A 19475-nucleotide genomic window follows, 5' to 3' on the forward strand; every position below is an offset into this window, starting at 1 on the left:
CCCAGCCCCTAACCACCCCCTCTGATTCGACCCACACACACATAAACCTACAGTCATGAGGGCATATGGCTTGTATACTTAATGCACAATTAAATGCATATATGCAAATGCATAAAAGTGTCATATAAATAATACGCAATACGTATACGCCGCATCTGACAGACGGTGTATAGGTGTTAATGCGCTAATCAGAATTAACTCACCTGTCGCAGTATCGCGTAGAAGACATCAAGATGCGAGTTGAGATTGATGCCATCGGGCGCCTGCAGGCTCTGGGCCTCGTCGCATTCCTGTTGCTCCACGAATACGTCCAATTGTACGATGATATCGGAGACACTCTGTGCGACTTTCCTGCAATGGCGAATGGGTAAATGGGTCAATAATGGGTTAAATGGCTAAAATGCTAATTGCAATTCCGTCCGGCTCATTATTCAAGCGTCAATTAGAGATTTGCAATTTGTTTTGCCCGTGCGGATTAATTGATTTGTGATTTATGCGATGTTCATGCTCGATTTATGGCACAGCCGGGCGGCAAGTGGCAATAGGTGGCACACAGCAACAGTTCAAGTGGGTGACCGCAGCAGGTTGCCAAAATATTACACAGATTTGGCATCTGTGGCACACAGACTCACTTGAGATTCTGCACCAGTTGCAAGGCGGCGCCGCTGTAACGGGACAGCGCGCAACAATACGTGACTCGGCGCTGCAGCTGCGAGGGCAGCGGCAATGTCGTCGCGGTCTCGGACTCGATGTCGCACTCAAGCTCGGACACGGACTCGGACTCGGATGATGACTCCACGTTGCAGCCTTGGCAATCACAAAGCGAGTCGAGGCGAGGCGCCGTTTATAGGCAGCCGCCAGTGGCAACCATATTCGATAGTTGTTGTCGGGCCGTTGTGTCCTTGCGCCGTGTGTGTCTCGTCTGTCTGTTCAGATTTGCTCCTTTTATGGTGTTGTGTGTGTGTGTCAATTGATATCCATAAATCGACTGGCAGCTTTTTTAATTGCTTTTCAATTGTGTTATTCTCGTGACGCTCGTGTTGCAAGCGAAACGCGACGAGTCAACCGCCAGCAGCAAGGCAAATGGCAATAACGAGGACGCGGCAGGACACGGCCTGACAGAGCAGAGACCAAACGGAGCCAAAAAGACTCGAGAGAGAGCGGCTCACTACTGCTGCTGCTGCTGTTGTTGTTGTTCTTCTTGTTGCCATTGTCCTTGCCACGTGCTGCGCGCGCATTGATTTCTCCATAGCCAAAAATGGAAAAGCTGACTTGGCAACTGGAGAGCCGTCGCGTCCAAAAACTTAGCCAACTCTTCTTGGGGTCTCTTTTATTTTGACGAGACACTTCGTCAACATCATCGGCTGTTTCAATGTTTTGTTTTTGTTTTGCCAGCGATTTCTATTTTGGCACATCACGCAAGTTTTTTGTTTTTTTTTTTTTTTTTGCCGGGCTGCCACGAAATGCGGGTGCCGAAAGCGAAAGAAAAGCCACGGTAAACAGAGAACTAAACAGCGCGCAGCTGAGGAAGTTAAACAAACCAACACGGCAAATTAAAGACACGAAACCGAATCGAAAAAAAAGGCAGAGATTTTCCCAATTTGGGCAATCAAATTCAAACCAAGTTAAGAGTTGAAGAAATCTTCATTTCCGATTACTTATTGAGTTTCTTGAAAGATTTAACATTTATTCCAGAATCTGTAAAATGCCGAAAGACTTGGAAATCTTGAAACGCACTCTTATTTTTCGTTCTATTGTGTCTACGACTTTGTAAAGTCTCTCAGTTCTAATAATATCATAATAGGGCTAGCTTAGGTCCCTATTTATGTTTCAGGCTATAAAAGGAAGAATCGGCCAATTATTGATTTATAGACTGAAAAACTACTTTTTATATAGATATCTTGATATATATAGATATCTTTCCTTTCATATAAGAACATTTTAACAAAGTTGTACCAGTTGTTCTATGGGAAGAATCTGTCATATTAGAATTTATATGGAATACCTTTCTGGTTTTCAAAATATCTTCACCAAATTCAGCAATTACGAGTTTTATTATTCTTCTAATATATTTAAAAGGGCGTAGCAAATCGAACTAGTTAGATATATGACTCGCTGTTGCTTTGCTATGCCTTTTAAGTCACAAGGGTATTTGCTCTTCGGCGTGCCATAGATTTTGCTTCTTGTTGTGCTCGATCCCCTTAACGTAATTTTATATGCCCAGAGCATAGATTTTTGGCAGTATAGAATAGCGATGTTATTTAATATTGCCTCAACTTAAGATTGATTAGAACTCATTCAAAGAGACAGCAATTAAAAGCCGCTTAAGTAAATAAAACAGCTTCCAAGCTACGCAGTCGAAAAAGCTCAAATGAATATCCGTTTATTTATAGCACCTCTATGGCACCCCTCCCATGGACCATAGCCGGGGCAGGGAGAGTAGAGCGCTGAAATCAAAGCGCTGCTCGGCTCAATGAAAACGTTTAAAGCGATTTGATATTTGAAATAAATTAAAAAGCGCGAGAAACTACGCATTTCAAATTTTCATAACAATGCCACATGTAGGGGGTAAAGACAGGGGGGAGGGGGCTTGTCAACTGCCAGAAGACAAAATGGATGGGCTTCACTTGGCCTCAGACACAGCCACAGCCACAAGACAAATGGCATAGAACAATCAATTAGGCATCTTGTCTCGGACGAGAGCTGAAGAAGCTGCCTAAACCAAGGGCAGTAGGGGAAGGCAGGGGGGGGGGGGGGGCATATTGTTATTGTACATTTTTGGAGCTAAACTTTTTGAAAAATTAATTGAATTTGTTTTAGTTTTATACGAAGCGGCAAATTATTATTGTCAACTCGGCGAACCAATTTATAAACCAGTTTTGTCGGCTTGAGCGAAGGGCGGGCTGGCGGCGAGGAACGGTTGGGCTACAGCTAACTAATTGATTTATTGTTGACTAATTAAATATTGAATTAATTGCTTGACAGACTCCGAGAAAATACAAAAAAAAAACCGGCGTAAATTATTTGCATAAGTCCCAAACAAACAACGAGTAAAAAATCGTTAAATGTTCGCATCGTTGCCAATTTTGATGGATGTTTGACAAGCGTCCAAATCGTCCAAACTTGGCCACCACGCTTAAGCGGCCGTTAATGATGGCACCTGCCCCGACCACTGGCATGCCAAAGGGTTGAGGGGGTGGCGGAGAGGGGGCGCCACTTTGCATGCCCATGTGAATTTTTTTGCGCTTGGGCCTTGATCTTGTCTAGTTGAGGCATTGCATGCAAATCAAAAATGGATATTCGACATCATAAATCGAATGCTGGGTACGAGTGTATTCACATCGGAATGGCAAAACGTTTCAAATTGTTTGCGATATTCATTTGGACTCGACTGCCAATCGTTGTTGTTGCTGTTGCTGCTGTTGTTGTTGTTGTCGTCGTTGTAGTGGGTGTGTTTCAGGGTTTCAGTTAACAAACATTGCATAAATTGTCTCGATTCAGCACACACACACACACACACATGGCGCAAAATGCACAAGTTTTATAGTTAGTTGCGCTTGTGTGGGTCTAGCATGGCCATGTCTTTGACTCACATTTGCCATCCTCTGGCGCTATTAGAGCTATAAACCTTAAACTCACCTTAGAGTGTTTAGCAGCGGCAATACTTTGAGGCCTGCAAAGAAAACGACATATGAATAACAAGTTGATTCAGTGAATATTATATATTACTAAAAGAGTATTACTTTAAATTGTGAGATTAGTGTAGATTGACAATAAATCAAAGTGATTGGAAATGTGACGAAGGGAGAGACATAAAGTGAGACAGTGTTGCCTATTCGCTCTTCTATGCGATTTTCATAAAATAAAATGTACAAATGAAAAGTGATTGAGTGAGACAGGCCTTTTACTTTCATACGAAAGGAAAGAGGAAGGAACTAGAAAAGGTTGATACACAAGTAGAGGGAGAGCGGGGAAGGAAGAGAGAGAGTGAGAGAAAACAATAGTAAATAAAATGGTACCCTCAAATATCCTATGTAGACTTAGGTCATAGGACATAGGAATATAATCAAATTGAATACCCTCGTAATACCCTAGGGTACACAAGCTATATCGTTCACACACCCCCTCATTTAGTCAACGTCAAGTATGTGTAATGTATTGTTGTCATGTTGTATAGAAATTTGTTCGATTTACAGCTTTTACTAATATTGTCATTAGCTGCGCTTGGCAAGCAATTTGTGGTAGGTGAGAAGCGTGTGAGGCGTCTGGCCACACCAAGCTTTAGCATCGATGTCTATGAAGGGCTGGCCAAGTATGTGGTGTCCATCAGATCGCGTACGCCGCGCACATTCTTTGGCGATAATCATTTCTGCGGCGGCTCCATAGTATCGCTTACATATGTGCTAACCTCCGCGAAGTGTGTGATGGAGTGGGTACATCGAATTTTGATATATGAAAAGTAATCGCTCATCCAGCAGGAATTCTTTACATAAAGCAAGCGCAAGATCGTTCACCGAAGTCGATTGATACTGATTGTGGCTGGAACCCCCAATCGTTTAAAGATCGTCCGTCGTCAGACTCTGCATGTGCCGGCCAAGAAGATATTTGTGCCCGAAAACTATACAGTGTATAATACGAACAATATTGCGCTCATTAAGTTGAAACATAAGCTGCCCTCGGACAATCGCCACATTGGGATTTTGAATTTGCCGCGCGGGCCACCCACAACTGGTATTTTCTACAAGGTCATGGGCTGGGGGCGCCTCTATGAGGTTCACACTAGACTTGTCTTTGCGAAATTGGGCTGATCTTCAATCATGTCAATCCTTGTTTGCAGGGCGGGCCTCTCGCTTCCAGAATTGTCTTTATCGATGTCATGTTGCAGGAGCGTGTCATATGCCAGCGATTGCTACATCCCTTCATGCCGGAAATGATGTGTGCCGGCAACTTGAATTCCACTCTAGACGAAGAACCCTGCCCGGGCGATGCCGGTGATCCGCTTATGGTTAACCTAACTGTTTATGGCGTGACTAGCTATCACGTCGGCTGCGGCCACAGTCTGTTGCCTTCCGTCTATACGGATGTCTGGTATCACATGAAGTGGATCGATGAAATCATGAACAGCAATGTCTGCCGGATGTATAACCCTCCGACTGTCTACTTTTTCGCCTCGATTTTGTTATGTATGTGTGGGGAGTTCCATTTTAATCTGAACCTTTAGCTATTTTTTTTTTTTTTGAGACTAGTGTATTTATTATTTTAATTAAACCCTATTGTTCTTTGAACTTTGCTATAGAAAGCTGACTTGGAACTGGCCAAACATTTAGATACTTAGTTGAAAGGATGCCAGGAAAGTAGTGTGAATTTTCGTTTTTAGATAAACAACTTTTGTTTAAAATTCACTCAAATATTCTTAATTCCTTGATGTCTTGACCCAAGTGATAAGTTGTAAAATACTATAAATTGTTGATCCATTATCAAGCTTGTTTTATGTAGGATTTAGGCAGAATCCATTAATTTTCTCAAAGTTTGCATGTTAAAACATGTATTAAGCAGCTTGTTTTCTCGTGTAAACTCTGCCCAGTTTGTTTGTCATCAAGTTATCAAGATTTTCGTATCTGGTCTTAACTTGCGCCACTGGCCCAACTCCCACCGCTGACTGGGTACTGGTCACTGGTCACTGGGTACTGGGCACTGGGTATTGGGGACTCGGTCTGCCCGCCCAATGCGCCTCAAGACACGCTTCCGGTCAAGCTTGTTTTTGTTGATTTTCGCCTGCTGCATTTATTTGCGCACAAACTTATATGTTTTATATTAACTTGTTGTGTGTGTATGAATGAATATAATAAAAAATTAATTACAAAAATGCTTGTGAAAGTTGTTGTAGCTTCTGTGTTGCCCCTCCCCCTGGCCCCCATTCACGATTACACCCGTTAGTCTGCCCACCCTGTGTTCGCCTTATTTGGCGCCTTGACGTTCATAATTTTATTTTACGACTTTGTTTCGTTGTCGTTTTATTTATTTGAAATTGAAAACCATAAAAGGCGCACAATTAAAATGTGTGTGTGTGTGTGTTAAAGTTTCTTTGTCCGGAGCATTGTTTCAGTTTTTCGGAAGTCGAGGTCTCGACTAGAGAAACGGGAGAACCGATTCCAAAAAAACAGCTTCAGATTGTTTTTTGTGCCCTACAGCCAAGGAATTTGCAAACACGCCCAAGAATCCAAAGTTAATTGTTTAATAGCACGCCACACAACAAAGAGATAAATAATAAAATAAAATAATAAATAGTAGAATAAGAAACAAAGCAAAAATTGAAATCAAAATCAATTCGATTTGAATATTTGTTTTTGGTTTTTTTTTTTTTTTTTTGTGTCTGTTCGGCTATATGTAGATTGTTAAGCTGTTGACGCTTTATAAATCAATTGAAATTGAAATTTGCCAGCCAACTAAATGAGAAAATTGTTAAATAAATAAATTTATGGCGCGGTCACAACAGCAACAACAACAACAAGAACAACAACAAAACTATGAAAAACTTTGCGTGCCATTGTGGAAAATCATGGGGCATAAATCAATGAACGCCGCACAGCCGGCAGCGATGGACTTGACAGATGACATACAACAGATATGATGGCAATACTCTCGACCGGATCGAGCACGGATTCCGTATCAAAGATCTCAAGATCTCTAGTTCTGAAGAGAGCGAAAGAGCGAGAGAGACTGATCCAATAATTGGACACTTAAGTGGCATTAGCAAATTTCACGGAATGAATCTTTGAATCGAATATATGCAAATATTTATCATGTTGTTGGGGCGTTCCTGGAAACTCAAAGATTGGTACATGCTGGCCGTGGCAGGGGGGGCAGGGGCGGGGCCACGGCGTGCTACGGGGGCCAACAGCCTTGAAACTGAATACATCATCTCATTGCCAAACAAAACGCGGCCGTTTCTTGTCAAATGTGTCGCTGAGGAATGTGTTCAAGTCGATATGCCAACAACTGCATGTGTGAAATGTTCCGTCAACCCGAGCTCCCCTTTATTAAGAGCAAGCCATGACATGGGGAACAGACGGGCTGGGTAGGTGCAGTGCGTGACTTACATTTTGCTGTAGAGATTTTGTCGTTTTTGTCGCCGCTGCGACAAAACTGCTGCTTTATTATTTTCTTGTAATGCTGAAAAAGCGCAGCTCAATTTATTTTAATTAAGAACAATAAAAAGGCGATCCCCTCTGCCGCAGCCCGTGGCAAGTGCAGCCATCATTCAATGCATCAGCGAGTGCTCCCCACATTTGGTGCTGCTGTCGCTGCGCCTGCGCACGCACAACTGCGCTCAATCAAAGTCATAAGAAGCGGGTTGACGACTGCCTCCAGCTCAGCAGAAATGGGGCTGCGACTGTAGTCGTTGGGTTGGGGCGGGCACGGGCACAGTTCATGAACTTTGCACAGGCCTACGAATGGGAGCAGGGCCAGGGGCTGGGGCAGGGCACTGAGGCAGTCGGGCACAGGATGTGAATGCGCCCCTTGTTTGTCAACAACTGGAAAAAGGCGACTTATTACATTTTAACTATGTGTCTATGTTGTTGATATAGCAGAGCTCTTAAGTACAACTCGACCAGTCAGAATTAAATAACAATTTGTTGTCGTAATGCAGTGGGAACTCTTGTATCTTGGGGTTAGACCAAGGCATAACCCCTAAAATAAGCAGCATGCGCATATAAAAATGTTGAAAATATCATATTTATGAGCATGACAGGGAATATTCAAATTATTTTTAATTATTTTAAATTTTAAGCGAGCGGATAACTTTATTACCAAATTGTTGGGGTGAGGCACAACTGACATGTGCTGAGCAAAATGCATAAATAACTCTTTTATTAAAATATTTCTTTTGGTGATCTTCGCCTTTAAATGTGGTTAGCACCTTAACTGCTTGGGAATTCTAAGAGTAAACGAAATGTCTGATAGCGTTCAGCTTTAGCCGAGCAATTGCTTATTCCATAAACTCTTTTGGAATAGCCCTAGTCACGTTTTATAGTGAATTTTATTCTAAGTATGGGCAATTCACGAGTCAATTTTCTGTTGCTAAGGCGACATTTTTCAGTCGAAAACATTAAAGACGCACCTCTAATCGTTGGCACGTGCTAAGGTTACTCAATTGGATTGCGTCAAGAGACAAAGGCGATTTGGTGATTTGTTGTATGGCAAACCCGATGCCAAAACTATCATTATCCACGACCCACAGAGCCAAAAGCGTCGCGATAGCTCTGTGAGGCCCGAGGGTCGCTGGCGTGGCTGTGACATGCAGCTAACCAACTGCGTCCGGGCATTGGGTGTTTGGTATATGGTCAAGGGCAGCGTCGATCAGCGGCGCCGTCAGCGGATCAGCGGGCACATCAATCAAATCAGTGAAATCGAAGACAGCAGCCAAAGCAAAAGGGGCAAAACAGTTGACTCCATAAAGGTGGGGGGGGGACCTGGGGCAACAGGAGGTCGGCTGATGACTTTTTGTGGTTGGCCTAATGTGTTTATCGTTATGGCTTTTGGTTATCAGCATTGGCAGAAAACAAAACAGAACCCAAACAAAATGTAAACAATAAAATGGTAAAGTCTGGGAGGGTAGATGTCGGACATGTTACCCATATATCATAAGCATTTCAACTTAGAATAATGAAGAAATCTATTAAGCACTAGAGCTAGTTTTTGAATTCTAGCTTATAGCTTACAGTTCCTGAGTTACGTATAGTTGGCCAAAGCTATACCTATTTGACTCTATATGAAACTTTAAGAACTTGGGCCTCACACCTTATCATCGATAACTAATTTGTCTGTTAAAGTGGTTGGAAATAGTGTAGTATCTATAGGAATAATATCTATAGAGCGAAATAGGGTAACTGCTTACCTATAAACTCGTTGCGTATGCGTATGCGCTCCTGCAGCTTTGGCTCCGAGATGATGACGCAGTTGATGAAGGCCAGCAGAGTTGCTTGGTAGTCCAGCGGTGGGGCTGGAGCAGCACTGGACAGTTCCAGCTCGTTGATGACAATTTTGAAGCGATAACGTTCCTTTTTGAGATTCTAGACAAGCATATAATTATAAATAATATGAAGGTTGTGCATATAGCTGGTTTATACCTTGTAAAACTCGAGAGTTTCGATGGCACGGGCATAGCCGTCGGGGCTGTAGGCGCAGAGCGCGGACAGCAGCTCGAAGACCTGCTTCTTGACCGTCGCATTCTGCGTGTCTAGGGCAGAGCCCAACTTGGCAATGTAGTCACGATTTTCGACTATGTAATCCAGGCCGATGCGTGAGTCCATATTGCTCCTATATTCGGTGGGGTGGGTGTGGGAGGGGCGGGGTGTGAGGCTTGTTGATAGGGTACGATTGCTCGCAGTTTGTCACGCAGTTCGATGAATTGATTTGTAGCGGCCAGTTACAAAGGTTCTCAGTTCTTGGACTTGGACTGGGACTGGGGCTGGGACTGCGATTGCGACTGAGACTTGGGTGCCGATCGCCGCAGTGAATACCTAAGCAGTTTCCGTCATGCCGAACGCCTCTCTCGTCGTGCGCTGAATCTGTAAAGTAGATGAAAAGCGTTGCCCATGAAAAATCATACTCTGATTGCATTAGATACTTGGGGTGCACCCTTTGGTATTGGGCCAATCAATTGTGGGTCGAAAGCCTGGCCCCGGCCCCCGGCCCTGTCAGCCAGTGTCCCATATTTTGTCTATTTGAAATGCCGTCCGTGCAGCGCTCTTAATTAATTTATGATCTTGACTTCTGCTGGGCTGTAAATTCTATAAATTCAGTTTGGTTAATGCGCCGCCAGAGGGCGCTGCCGAGTGGAGAGAATTGTTTTGATTGCTCAACTGCAATTTTGACGGTCAAAAAGACAAAAAAGAAACCGAAATGTAAGCCAAGATCAAAGCTGGCAGCCGCTGGAATGGGCCGTTCTCCAATCCAAGTCGAGGTTCCGCCTTCGAGATCGGCATCTCAATTATGGTAAATGATCTTGTTAATTTGTTTACACTTAAAGCATGCGACGCCTTCGATTAGTTGCCAAATGAAACCGTCGAAAAGTGCACAAATCGCCGACAAAGCCCGCCATTTAAGTTCTCGCATATTAAACAACAACAATTTCAAACAACAAAAGCAACAACAACAAAAGCGACAACAAACAAAAAAGCCCGATAAAATGTTTGACATTTTTGTTAAAAGTCTCAAGTGGCACTTTGCGCTATTTGAAATTATAATTTGTATATGCGCTAAATGCTCATGTTTTAATTTATTATTATAACAATATTGTTTTGTTTTTTTTTTTCCGCGCTTGACGTTTGAAACTGCGTCGCTAATGTAATCGAATAAAATGTCATAAAGATATAAATGGACAGGTTTTATAACATGACATCCTTTAGATATGCCAATTTGATATCGCAAGTGCTCGGCTGCGAACGTATCCGATAATCCCATACCTGACAATATACCTTTGAAAATCAGATACAACATTCTGAAGAAAAAAAAAACAAGTTCTCAATCAAAACGCAATTTTGCGATTTTTCTGACATATTCTTTGGCAGTCTTTCTAATTGAAATTCTAATGAATATTTAAAAGCTTACACTCTGCTACACAACTGGATTCAACAGAAGTGTTTGAAAGCAACAAATACAATTTGAAATTTAATAGGGTTTTATAGATATAAACTAATGTGCCATTTAAATGCTCATTTGGAACGGGGCTGTAAACCAAAACTAAGTTTCCTTGCCAACTATCTGCCTTTGGGCTCTTAGCAAAAGCTTGTTTCTCTACACTTCCTGGCTTAGTCTTTAGACTTACTTTGTCATTTGGTTCCCAATGTTTTTAGGGAACAGTTTCGTTTTTTTATATTAACATTTGCCCCTTCTATAGCAAATATTGAAAGACCTACAACTTTTCATACATTAGTTATTTATTCTTTAAAGCTAGTTTCCCTCTAAAAGTTTTTTATTTCTAGCCAAAACCTTTTTGTAAAGAAATATGCTTTGTTTAGAGTTTCGGCTCGCCTTTTTAACTAGTACCTTGATTTAAGGTTTGGTTCAAAGTAAACTATCAAATAGAATTGGATTTATTAGGCAATGGAATCGAGTAATATCTATTTATCCCTGCCAAGCGTAAGACTATGAAAAAAGAGTCTAGTCTAGTTATGTTGTGTAGCTTATAGGGATATGCTTTTAATGTTAGGCTATTTACAATGAAGACGCTTATAAATTAGGTAATAAAACAGTTGCCAACACTATTCAGAATTATGTTGCACAGTGTAGTTAAGCTACTTAAATTTGGTATCAACTAATAGGCACGTCAATTTAGCACAACACCCGCACAGCAGCCGATGCTCGCTCTCGCTCTCTCTATCTCCCCCTCCCCCACTCTCTTCCTCTCTCTCTATATATATAGAGCTATATATGCGCGTTTTATAGACCGATAAATAAAATGCTTATCGGTCAAACCGGTTCCATTAGGCCCGGAGACGTAGTTCACTAGTCAAATGTGGCAATATTGCAGGAATATTTATTGTCAATTTGTTTTATGCAAAGCAGAGCAACGAAATATGCGAGTTTAATTGAATTGTAAACAGAGTTGGCAGCACGAACCCAAACGGAAACGGCTTGGGAAGAGTACCCACACACACACACACACACAAACAAACACACACATACACAAACACACGCACAGTCACAAAATGTCAACTAAAATGTTAATGAACTCTCGCGAGAGGCTAATTAGAATTTTGTCAAAGGTGCAAAGTTCTTTTCTTTTGTCGGTTCTGTATTTGGTTTGTTGCGAAGTTTGTTTTTTTTTTTTGGAGTTTTAGCCTCGGCTCATTTATCTTGGCTTAAGGCACGACTGGCGACAATTGCGGGGCGTTGACAGGCGCAAATGGCTTTGTCATATTGGAGTTGTCTCCTGCAATTCCGCCCCTGGCCAACAAGCGGGCGACAGGTGGCGACTCGGTGTCGCCGTCGCCCGTCTATAAAATGTCAACCACACACACACACACACACACACACTCGCAGACACACACACATACAAATTGGCAGGCGCTGAGATTGTAAAATATTTTCATCGTCATCGCCTCGCTCGCAGCCAAGTTAAAGTGCAAGTAATAATTCACGAATTTCAAAACTTTTCAATGTTCAACGAACATTTGTTGTATGTCTCACAGTCTGTCTATTGCCCTGCCCCCCCCCCCCCCCCTGTCTGTCCATCTATCTCGCTGCTCGTGTGGCTGTTGTCGCTTTCAATGTCTAGCGACATTTTAATAATGAATGTTATGTATAAATTATGCTCGGGCTCTTTAACAAATTCACGGGCTGCTAATGTGATTAAATGTTGTGCAAAGTGCACTCGGGAATGTCGCATATCATTTAACTAAATTTCATTATGAATTTCGGCTGTTTTGGGCTTGTTCACAAATCAAGCATACGCCACGTGGGACACTAGACAACAAAGCTCACAAGATCTGGGTAAAACGTGATCAAGAAAGAGTCAAAGATTTAATACACTTGTGGACAAATAGCTTAGAGATACTTTTATTATATATTATATTGTATTCATTTTCTTGCAGATAAATCAGGAAAAATGTAAATTAAAGTTTTGCGGATATTGATTGATATATCTGGGAGCACAGGTAAGTTTATTATGCACAAGTTTCTTTTTCTGTCGTTGATATCATTTTGCTCATATATAGTCATATATATGTATATATTATATAGTTTTGACTGTTTATACTGATTAAGAAGTTATATAAGCGTTACATACTTCGTGACAATAGTTAAATACCCTCTAGAAAGGGTATCAAAATGCTGATCAGATTTACAAAACTATCAACAGCAAACGCCAGCAGCGGCGCCAGCGTCAGCTGCGACGCTGGCAGAACTGTCGCAATAAGCGCAAGGTCGTTTGCTGCTGGTATTGTTGTTGTTTTTGTTGCTTTTGTTGTAGTTGCCACCTGTAACAAATTGCAGCAAATGGAAGCTGCAGCCTCTTCAAAGTGGCCGTCGCCCATTTTCTATTAATTTTCTACGGGTGTGTCCCAAGTGTTTTTTTTTTTTTTTGTTTTTCTAAATTCGAAAAACTCAGGTGTTGGTGTTGCCGCATTTGTTGTTTTATATGGTTATTGTTGCCGCTGCTGCCGTTGCCTGCACAATTTTCATAATCTTTTATTGAATTTTTACGACCTGCTGCCGGCAGCCGCAACGAATTTGCATTTTGATTTGTGCCCACAACAAATATGTGTATAAAACATTAAATAAATGCTCATTGAGCAAAGTGTTTGTACTTAACAATACAGCCTATAACTGGCTGTTAACTGATAAATCCAAGTTTGTTGATTGAACAACACAAAAAACTGTTAAACGCAACATTGAGCGACTGAATGGAAAAAACTCGCATCCTCACAATTAACTAGAAGGTCTAAGGAGCGGTTGGGTCTAGGCACACAACAACTCTCTCCAAGCTCTAAGTAGTTATTTAAATATATTCTAAATTACATCATATAGAAACAGGAGCTCAGAAAATCGCAGACAAACATTTAGATTGGCTTGAGAAAATCTAAATAATATGTTTGTTAGTTAGACCTTAAGGCAAAGCGCCTAACCGGCTTTTAAGTAAACTGGTAAAGTCCTGATTTCGAATTATATTTAAAACTTGCCAGACTAACTATCTAAGCCTTAATAGCCATATTCCATGTCAAAAATATATTCTAATTAAATACCAACTAATGAATACTTCGTTTAACTGCAGCTTGTCTTAGTTTTTTCTGTCATTTTTTATGCTGTGAGAAGCACATTTAAATTACGCATAATCCATTTAGACATGCCATTTATGAATGCATGTCTAATCTATGGGCAACTTCATGTTGATGTACATTTTCATTTCACTGCTGCATTGTGCTTGTTGTTGCTGGCTTATCAACAACAACGACAGCGACAACAACAACAACAACAACAACAGCAGCGACGACAGCAACATTAATAAAGTGCTGGGATTTGTCTGGGAACCCACAAGCACAGAGAAGCCGCTTTGTTTGCTGCAGCTTTAAACTAACGCAGACAGATGGACAGGCGCAGTGGACGAGTCATAACACTTGACAACAGACGACGCCAGCAACAACAACAATAGCAACAACAACAGCAACTTCTACAACAGCAACAGCTAGCGGCAACAACAACGATGACAACGAAAACGAATCCCAATCAAAACACGATCTTGGCGCTTGGCGCACTCAGCATTGACCTTATGACTTCTAAAATCGGTAAAAACATCTTTACAGCTCCATGTGGCAGTTGTCGATAGCTGTTGTTGTTGTTGTTGTTGTTGTTGTTGCTGTACGTTGTTCGTTTTGATATGTTTTCAATATGCGCTAAAAACACAAAAGCCGAGTCGAGATGTCGCGTACTTGAGATTGGGATACATTTTATTGCCTTTATATATTTTTATTTTATGCGATTGCCATACGCAATGCAATTCAATGCAACTCCGATGCGACTCATTCATGGAACGAGCAGAAAAGACAACACTGACCCACTCCCTCCCCTCCCGGCTTGCACCACTCGCTAACCCACTCGTTGCCACTCACTTGCACTTGACTTGTTGACCATTTTTTTTGTTGTTTTGTTTTTGAGGATAATTCCATGGCACAGTGAGATTGAGGTTGCACCGATTGAAGGTCAAGTTGCCTGGCAAATTGAGCAATTTGGGGCGTGGCAATGTACGCCCCTTTGTGGCATTACGACGATTAATGCCTTAATTAACAGCTCACAGCTGGTCAAGCAGAGTCTCAACTCGTATGTGGTTGCATCGTAGGCGTCTTCGACAGCTGCCAAACTGCCGAAAGAAAAAAAATAATAATCGGCAACAACAACAAGACAAATACCTTAAGTTAAATGTTTTATTGTTGTTCAACAAAGAACATTTGACTGCACAAATTATACAGAAATAAAATATAAACATATAAAACGCAACCCACGGACCTTAACTAGTAAGAGAGAAAAAATAAGTATAAATAAATTAAAAGGCGTGGGTTTTGCCTCTTGATGAGGCTACCTTTGTCGTCTGCTCCGACTCCGACTGACCACAAAAACCTAACAAAGGCCTGAAACCACCAGCTCCACATGCAAAGTCTACGTGCCTTTATCTACAAACAAATATAGTAATATGCATTTAGATATGGGTTTCTGCTGGGGATCGTGAGTGGAAGCTGTCAAAGGGCAGCTCCTAACTTAGCCGAGGAGAAGTGAAAAGTATCTTTGACTTTAGTCGACGTTCAGACATTCAACTTAAACTTCTAGCTTAAGGGAAAAGTGAGAAAAATGTTTATAAAACAAAAGTTCTTGTCGAATCTGGGTTCATGGATCTGATAAAGCAGGTTCGCGAACCGGAAATAAAGGCGCGGCATTGTTGCGAACCGGGAAATAAGCTAACAATAATTATTTTATTTTTGGGTTTGTAGTCATGATAATTTATTCAATTGCAGAGAACATAAATAACTATGCCTGCGCAGCTATAATTAATCAATTTGTTGATTTAAGCACAGTTTTATATTGCAGCCCTGCATAGTAAAGAGAAAGAATATGCTTTCGTCACATTGTCATCTCTCTGACATGGAACCACTCGCTTGCATTGGACACGCTTTAAAGGTTGTGCCTTTATGCACGACTTCTTCATTAGGGCTCATTCAGCGCGCCGCGTGGCGCTTGTTGACATTTGACAGCGAAAAGCAGAGTGGGGTCGGTGGCTGGGGGCTGAGGGTTGCAACTCCCTTGATGAGAATTTATGAATGGTCACATAGATGAGCTCACAGTTGGTTTAAATAGACTTGGCACTTGGAACGTGGAATCGTTGAAAAACCCGTGAAATGTGTGAAAAGCAACTTCATTGAATCATTTCTTATTTATTTTTTGTTTCTTTTGTTTTTGTGCATTGTCTTTGGGGTTTTCTTGTGTCTGGGGAACTATGGGAATATTTGCGCAATCGTCGCCAAAGTGTGAAACGAAAAGTGGAACAGCTTCGGACTGTTGTGTGTCAGTCAGTAAGCCTATAAGAGATGAGGCGCTAATGTCCAATTTTCATGCACGTTTGCATAACGGAAAAGCGAAAGTTATATTGGACACAACCAAATCGGGTTTATAAAGATCTAGCCATAGAGCCAAGGTGCAGCGATACAGCTGCAGCGGTACAGCGTCTGGCGACTTGTTCGAAATTCTTGTAAAGTGCATAAATATGTTTGGCTCTTATGACAGCTAACAAGCCAACAAATTGCGGACACACACACACACACACCTGGCTAATGAAATATCGTGTGCCACAAAACTCTTGCGGTATGCCAAAATACAAATATCAAACGGTTTTCAGGGCCAAACGCGCACAATGAACGCTAATTATGCTCGGGCCAACAAATTCAAACAAAAATCTAAGGTTCAATGCACCGGCAAAAGCACACACAGTCCCACGCACTGCAGCATTTCAAATCCCTTGTTGACCTTAACTTTGAATTGTCAAAACACTAAAGTTCAGCAAAAGCCCCCCGCTACACCCCCCCCCCCCTCTCCTTGAGACTTAGATGTGCCCACATTTACTTTTGAATGTGATTCATATAATATTTGTCTATTATTATTAGTTATCCGAATCGCCGCTACAGGCCCATAGATGCCGCCACTGCGCCTGACATTGACTTGTGGTTTCAGTTGCCGTTGCTTTTTTTTTTTTTTTTCATTTTTTTCATTTTTCATTTTCTGTACTGTGTGTGGGCTCCTCGGCAAATTATTTTCCTCACTTCATTCAGCACAGAGATCAGGTCTCTGTTTCTGATTAGTCAGCTTAGTTTTTTCTATATATTTATAGATATTTATATATGTATATATTTGGATTTGGGTGCGATTCTTGCCACAGTTTCTAGCTTTTTGTGTTTTTGCGTGGCACTCACGCTCAGCTATTTGTCCTTCAGATACATTTGTATCTTGTATCTTTGAATGCGGCGCATCCAAACTTGTACTTCCGCATGCGGCATTCAGCATGTGTTAAAAGTTTATCTACTCCGAACATCTGTTGACTATATTTAGCTGCTAGATTAGGCGTGTTTAACGCCTACACAATCGTTGAGTCATGCCTAGAACTTGGGGCTTGGACTGAGTTTGGCTGTGTCTTTGGGTCACACACGAATAATACCGAGTGCCCAATGTCGAACTTTTGCTGGCATTGAAATGCACATGCTAGAACCAGTCGAGGCACGGGGAAACAAGCTACCATTTATGTAAGTTCAACATTTTGCAGATCTCTAACACAGCCCAGTTATTATAATAAGTAAATAAGAGGTGCACTTGCTGTTGTTTTAGACAAAGCACAAACAAACGCATAAATTAAATCTGAACAAAAAATGAGATATCAAATGACAAGCGTGAAAATTGCAAGCCAAATGGCAGCGAGTCAGAGATTAAAGGCCAGCCAGAGCAGGCGCTGCCAAAGGTCTGGAGCTGTCTGTTGAATAAGCAGGGATTGTGTGTGTGTGTGTGTGTGAGTGTGTGTGTGTGTATGCTTGTGTGTGTTACTTTTACCTTTTGGCCTGGCTAACAGCTTGCGCAATGCGCGCACAGTGCCAACTCGAACTTGAACTACATGAGCTGCACATTGAAAATTAGCTGCGCAGATTGCTCCCATTTTCAGAGGGGCGCAGGCAGCGCCACGTGACAGGCGAATTAGTTGGCCAACATTGCATTGTTGTTGGCTTTTTGGGGCACACACCACACGACACACACACACACACACACACGAAATGGGAGACAAAGACGAGGACAGCTGAGCGGCAATCTCCAGGCAGCCGAATCGCCCACAGCGCCACTCGCCTTGCTTTTGTTGTCTTTACAAAGTATCTTCAACTTTGACGAGGGCATCTCAAGTCGTTCATGCTGCTTGCAAAATATGTTAACGAAAAGAATGCACAGCCCTTTTATTTGTTTATAGAGCTTTAATTGCCTTATTAACAAAATTAGTTATAGAAATGTCTAATTCTTGTGCCTAGCAAGCTCTGCTCGCAGTTAAGAACTGAATATGATGTAAACTTCGAACGGGCTAGCTTTAATAGATTTTCTCTTGTAATTATTGGAAATTACAATTTTTATTGTTAATTATAAGCTCTTAATGGGAATGCGGAATATTGTTAGCATTGGCAGCTTTAAAGAATTTCCTAAGATTTGTGTTTGATTTCAGACATTTTTAATCCTAACTGAACTTCAATCAAATTAAGAAAGAAGACTATTGAAGAGTTAGCTGTGATATCAGAAAATATTAATTTTAATACTTTTCTGAATACTAAGCAACATTAGACAAAAACTAACTTTATTAATGAGTTAGTGGGATGATAAAAAAAAATTATAAATTATATTTTTTAAAGTCAGTAATGGTTCCTAGATTCACAGCTCTGCACAAAACCTGCATATGTCTATTACATTTTTATTTTAATTTGTTAAACAATTTAATAAATTGTGAAATTGTCTGCTATTTTTCGTAGGGCATTCAAGTTTCGGCGAGGCATTGCATTTTATCTTCCATTCATGTTTGTTGTTGGCTCGTGAACTTGTAAGCCAACTTGTAACTTAATATTTTTGTAGTCTTTTTATTTGTATTTTTTTTTTTGCATTTTGTTGTTGTAATTTGTTGCTGTTTGTTGTTTGCATTGTTTGTTGCTTGGCTTTTGGTTGGTGTTTTGCGCTATTTATGAACAATGTGTTTTCTTAGCATATGACGATTGTCTTACAATTAAGATTTCATTGTGAGATTTCCTGGGCCACATGGCGTATGCGCAATGCGCGCTGGCGAAACGCTTACAATTGGCACTGGCACTTGCTGCATAAACATGCAATAATTTGTTTAATTAGGCGTAAATGACGCTGACTGCGCAGCCGCCGCATCTAATGGAGCGTGGCTGAATTTAATAGCTTTGACGAGTTTTGCTTTAACCTTAACACGAGCTCTTGCCGCCACTCTGTGGCAAGTGAATCGCAATTGTCTGTCGATCTCTGTTTGTGTGTGTCTCTGCCACACCCAAGCAACGATCAATCGATCGATCGATTGGCTGGCCATATGAAATGCTAAACCATAAGAGAATTCTTGCAGCCCAAATGCCATAAAACGTGCCGCGCATAAGTCAGCCGAAGGGGGCCCGGGCTCGGGCCCGGGTCCGACCTGCCAATTGTTCGCTTGTGCAGAAAAACTGCACAAAGATTCCAGCGATCGTCGGTGGCTAATCAACATTTGATTGCACATCGTCCAGCAAATCGTCGTTTGGTCGCAACGCTGCCTTTGCCATTCACGACGATAATTCAATTAATTGCGAAAATGTCCTAGAGACAAATTCATATTCATATCGCAGCAGCGGCAACAGCGGCAGCAGCGATTGCAACAAAGTGTAGACAAACGATCGGATCGTGTCTGTGATCGTGTAACT

The 19475-nt window shown here is 41.5% G+C and overlaps 2 protein-coding genes across 3 annotated transcripts in view; one reads left to right on the top strand and one right to left on the bottom strand.

Moving 5' to 3' along the window:
- form3 (formin 3) overlaps positions 1 to 19475 on the bottom strand; it is a 36625-nt gene that overhangs the window by 6864 nt on the left and 10286 nt on the right. Inside the window, exons 1-5 of one of the 2 annotated variants that reach the window (XM_002047181.4) lie at positions 9632 to 10150; positions 9132 to 9572; positions 8900 to 9074; positions 3640 to 3673; positions 204 to 351 (exon numbers count right to left, since the gene is read on the bottom strand). In XM_002047181.4, coding sequence (XP_002047217.2) covers positions 204 to 351; positions 3640 to 3673; positions 8900 to 9074; positions 9132 to 9314 — 540 coding nt within the window. In that variant the 5' untranslated portion in view covers positions 9315 to 9572; positions 9632 to 10150. Of the gene's footprint in view, positions 1 to 203; positions 352 to 3639; positions 3674 to 8899; positions 9075 to 9131; positions 9573 to 9631; positions 10151 to 19475 lie in introns of those variants that run through there. The other variant, XM_015175243.3, reaches the window with a different exon arrangement.
- On the top strand, positions 4142 to 5540 carry LOC6623033 (thrombin-like enzyme AhV_TL-I). The gene is made up of 3 exons (XM_002047182.4): positions 4142 to 4429; positions 4496 to 4772; positions 4838 to 5540. Exons 1-3 carry the CDS (start codon positions 4167 to 4169, stop codon positions 5219 to 5221), a joined length of 924 nt encoding a protein of 307 aa, XP_002047218.1. The 5' UTR covers positions 4142 to 4166; the 3' UTR covers positions 5222 to 5540.

This window comes from Drosophila virilis, chromosome 3 (genome assembly GCF_030788295.1).
Source record: "Drosophila virilis strain 15010-1051.87 chromosome 3, Dvir_AGI_RSII-ME, whole genome shotgun sequence".
NCBI classification, from domain to species: domain Eukaryota; kingdom Metazoa; phylum Arthropoda; class Insecta; order Diptera; family Drosophilidae; genus Drosophila; species Drosophila virilis.

What these genes read in the sequence shown, in the direction of transcription:
- LOC6623033 (XM_002047182.4), top strand. Translation starts at nt 4,167, where the DNA reads ATGTTGTATAGAAATTTGTTCGATTTACAGCTTTTACTAATATTGTCA. An exon ending in TCCGCGAAGTGTGTGATGGA is followed by an intron (nt 4,430 to 4,495) that starts GTGGGTACATCG and finishes CTTTACATAAAG; the next exon opens with CAAGCGCAAGATCGTTCACC. An exon ending in GCTGGGGGCGCCTCTATGAG is followed by an intron (nt 4,773 to 4,837) that starts GTTCACACTAGA and finishes CCTTGTTTGCAG; the next exon opens with GGCGGGCCTCTCGCTTCCAG.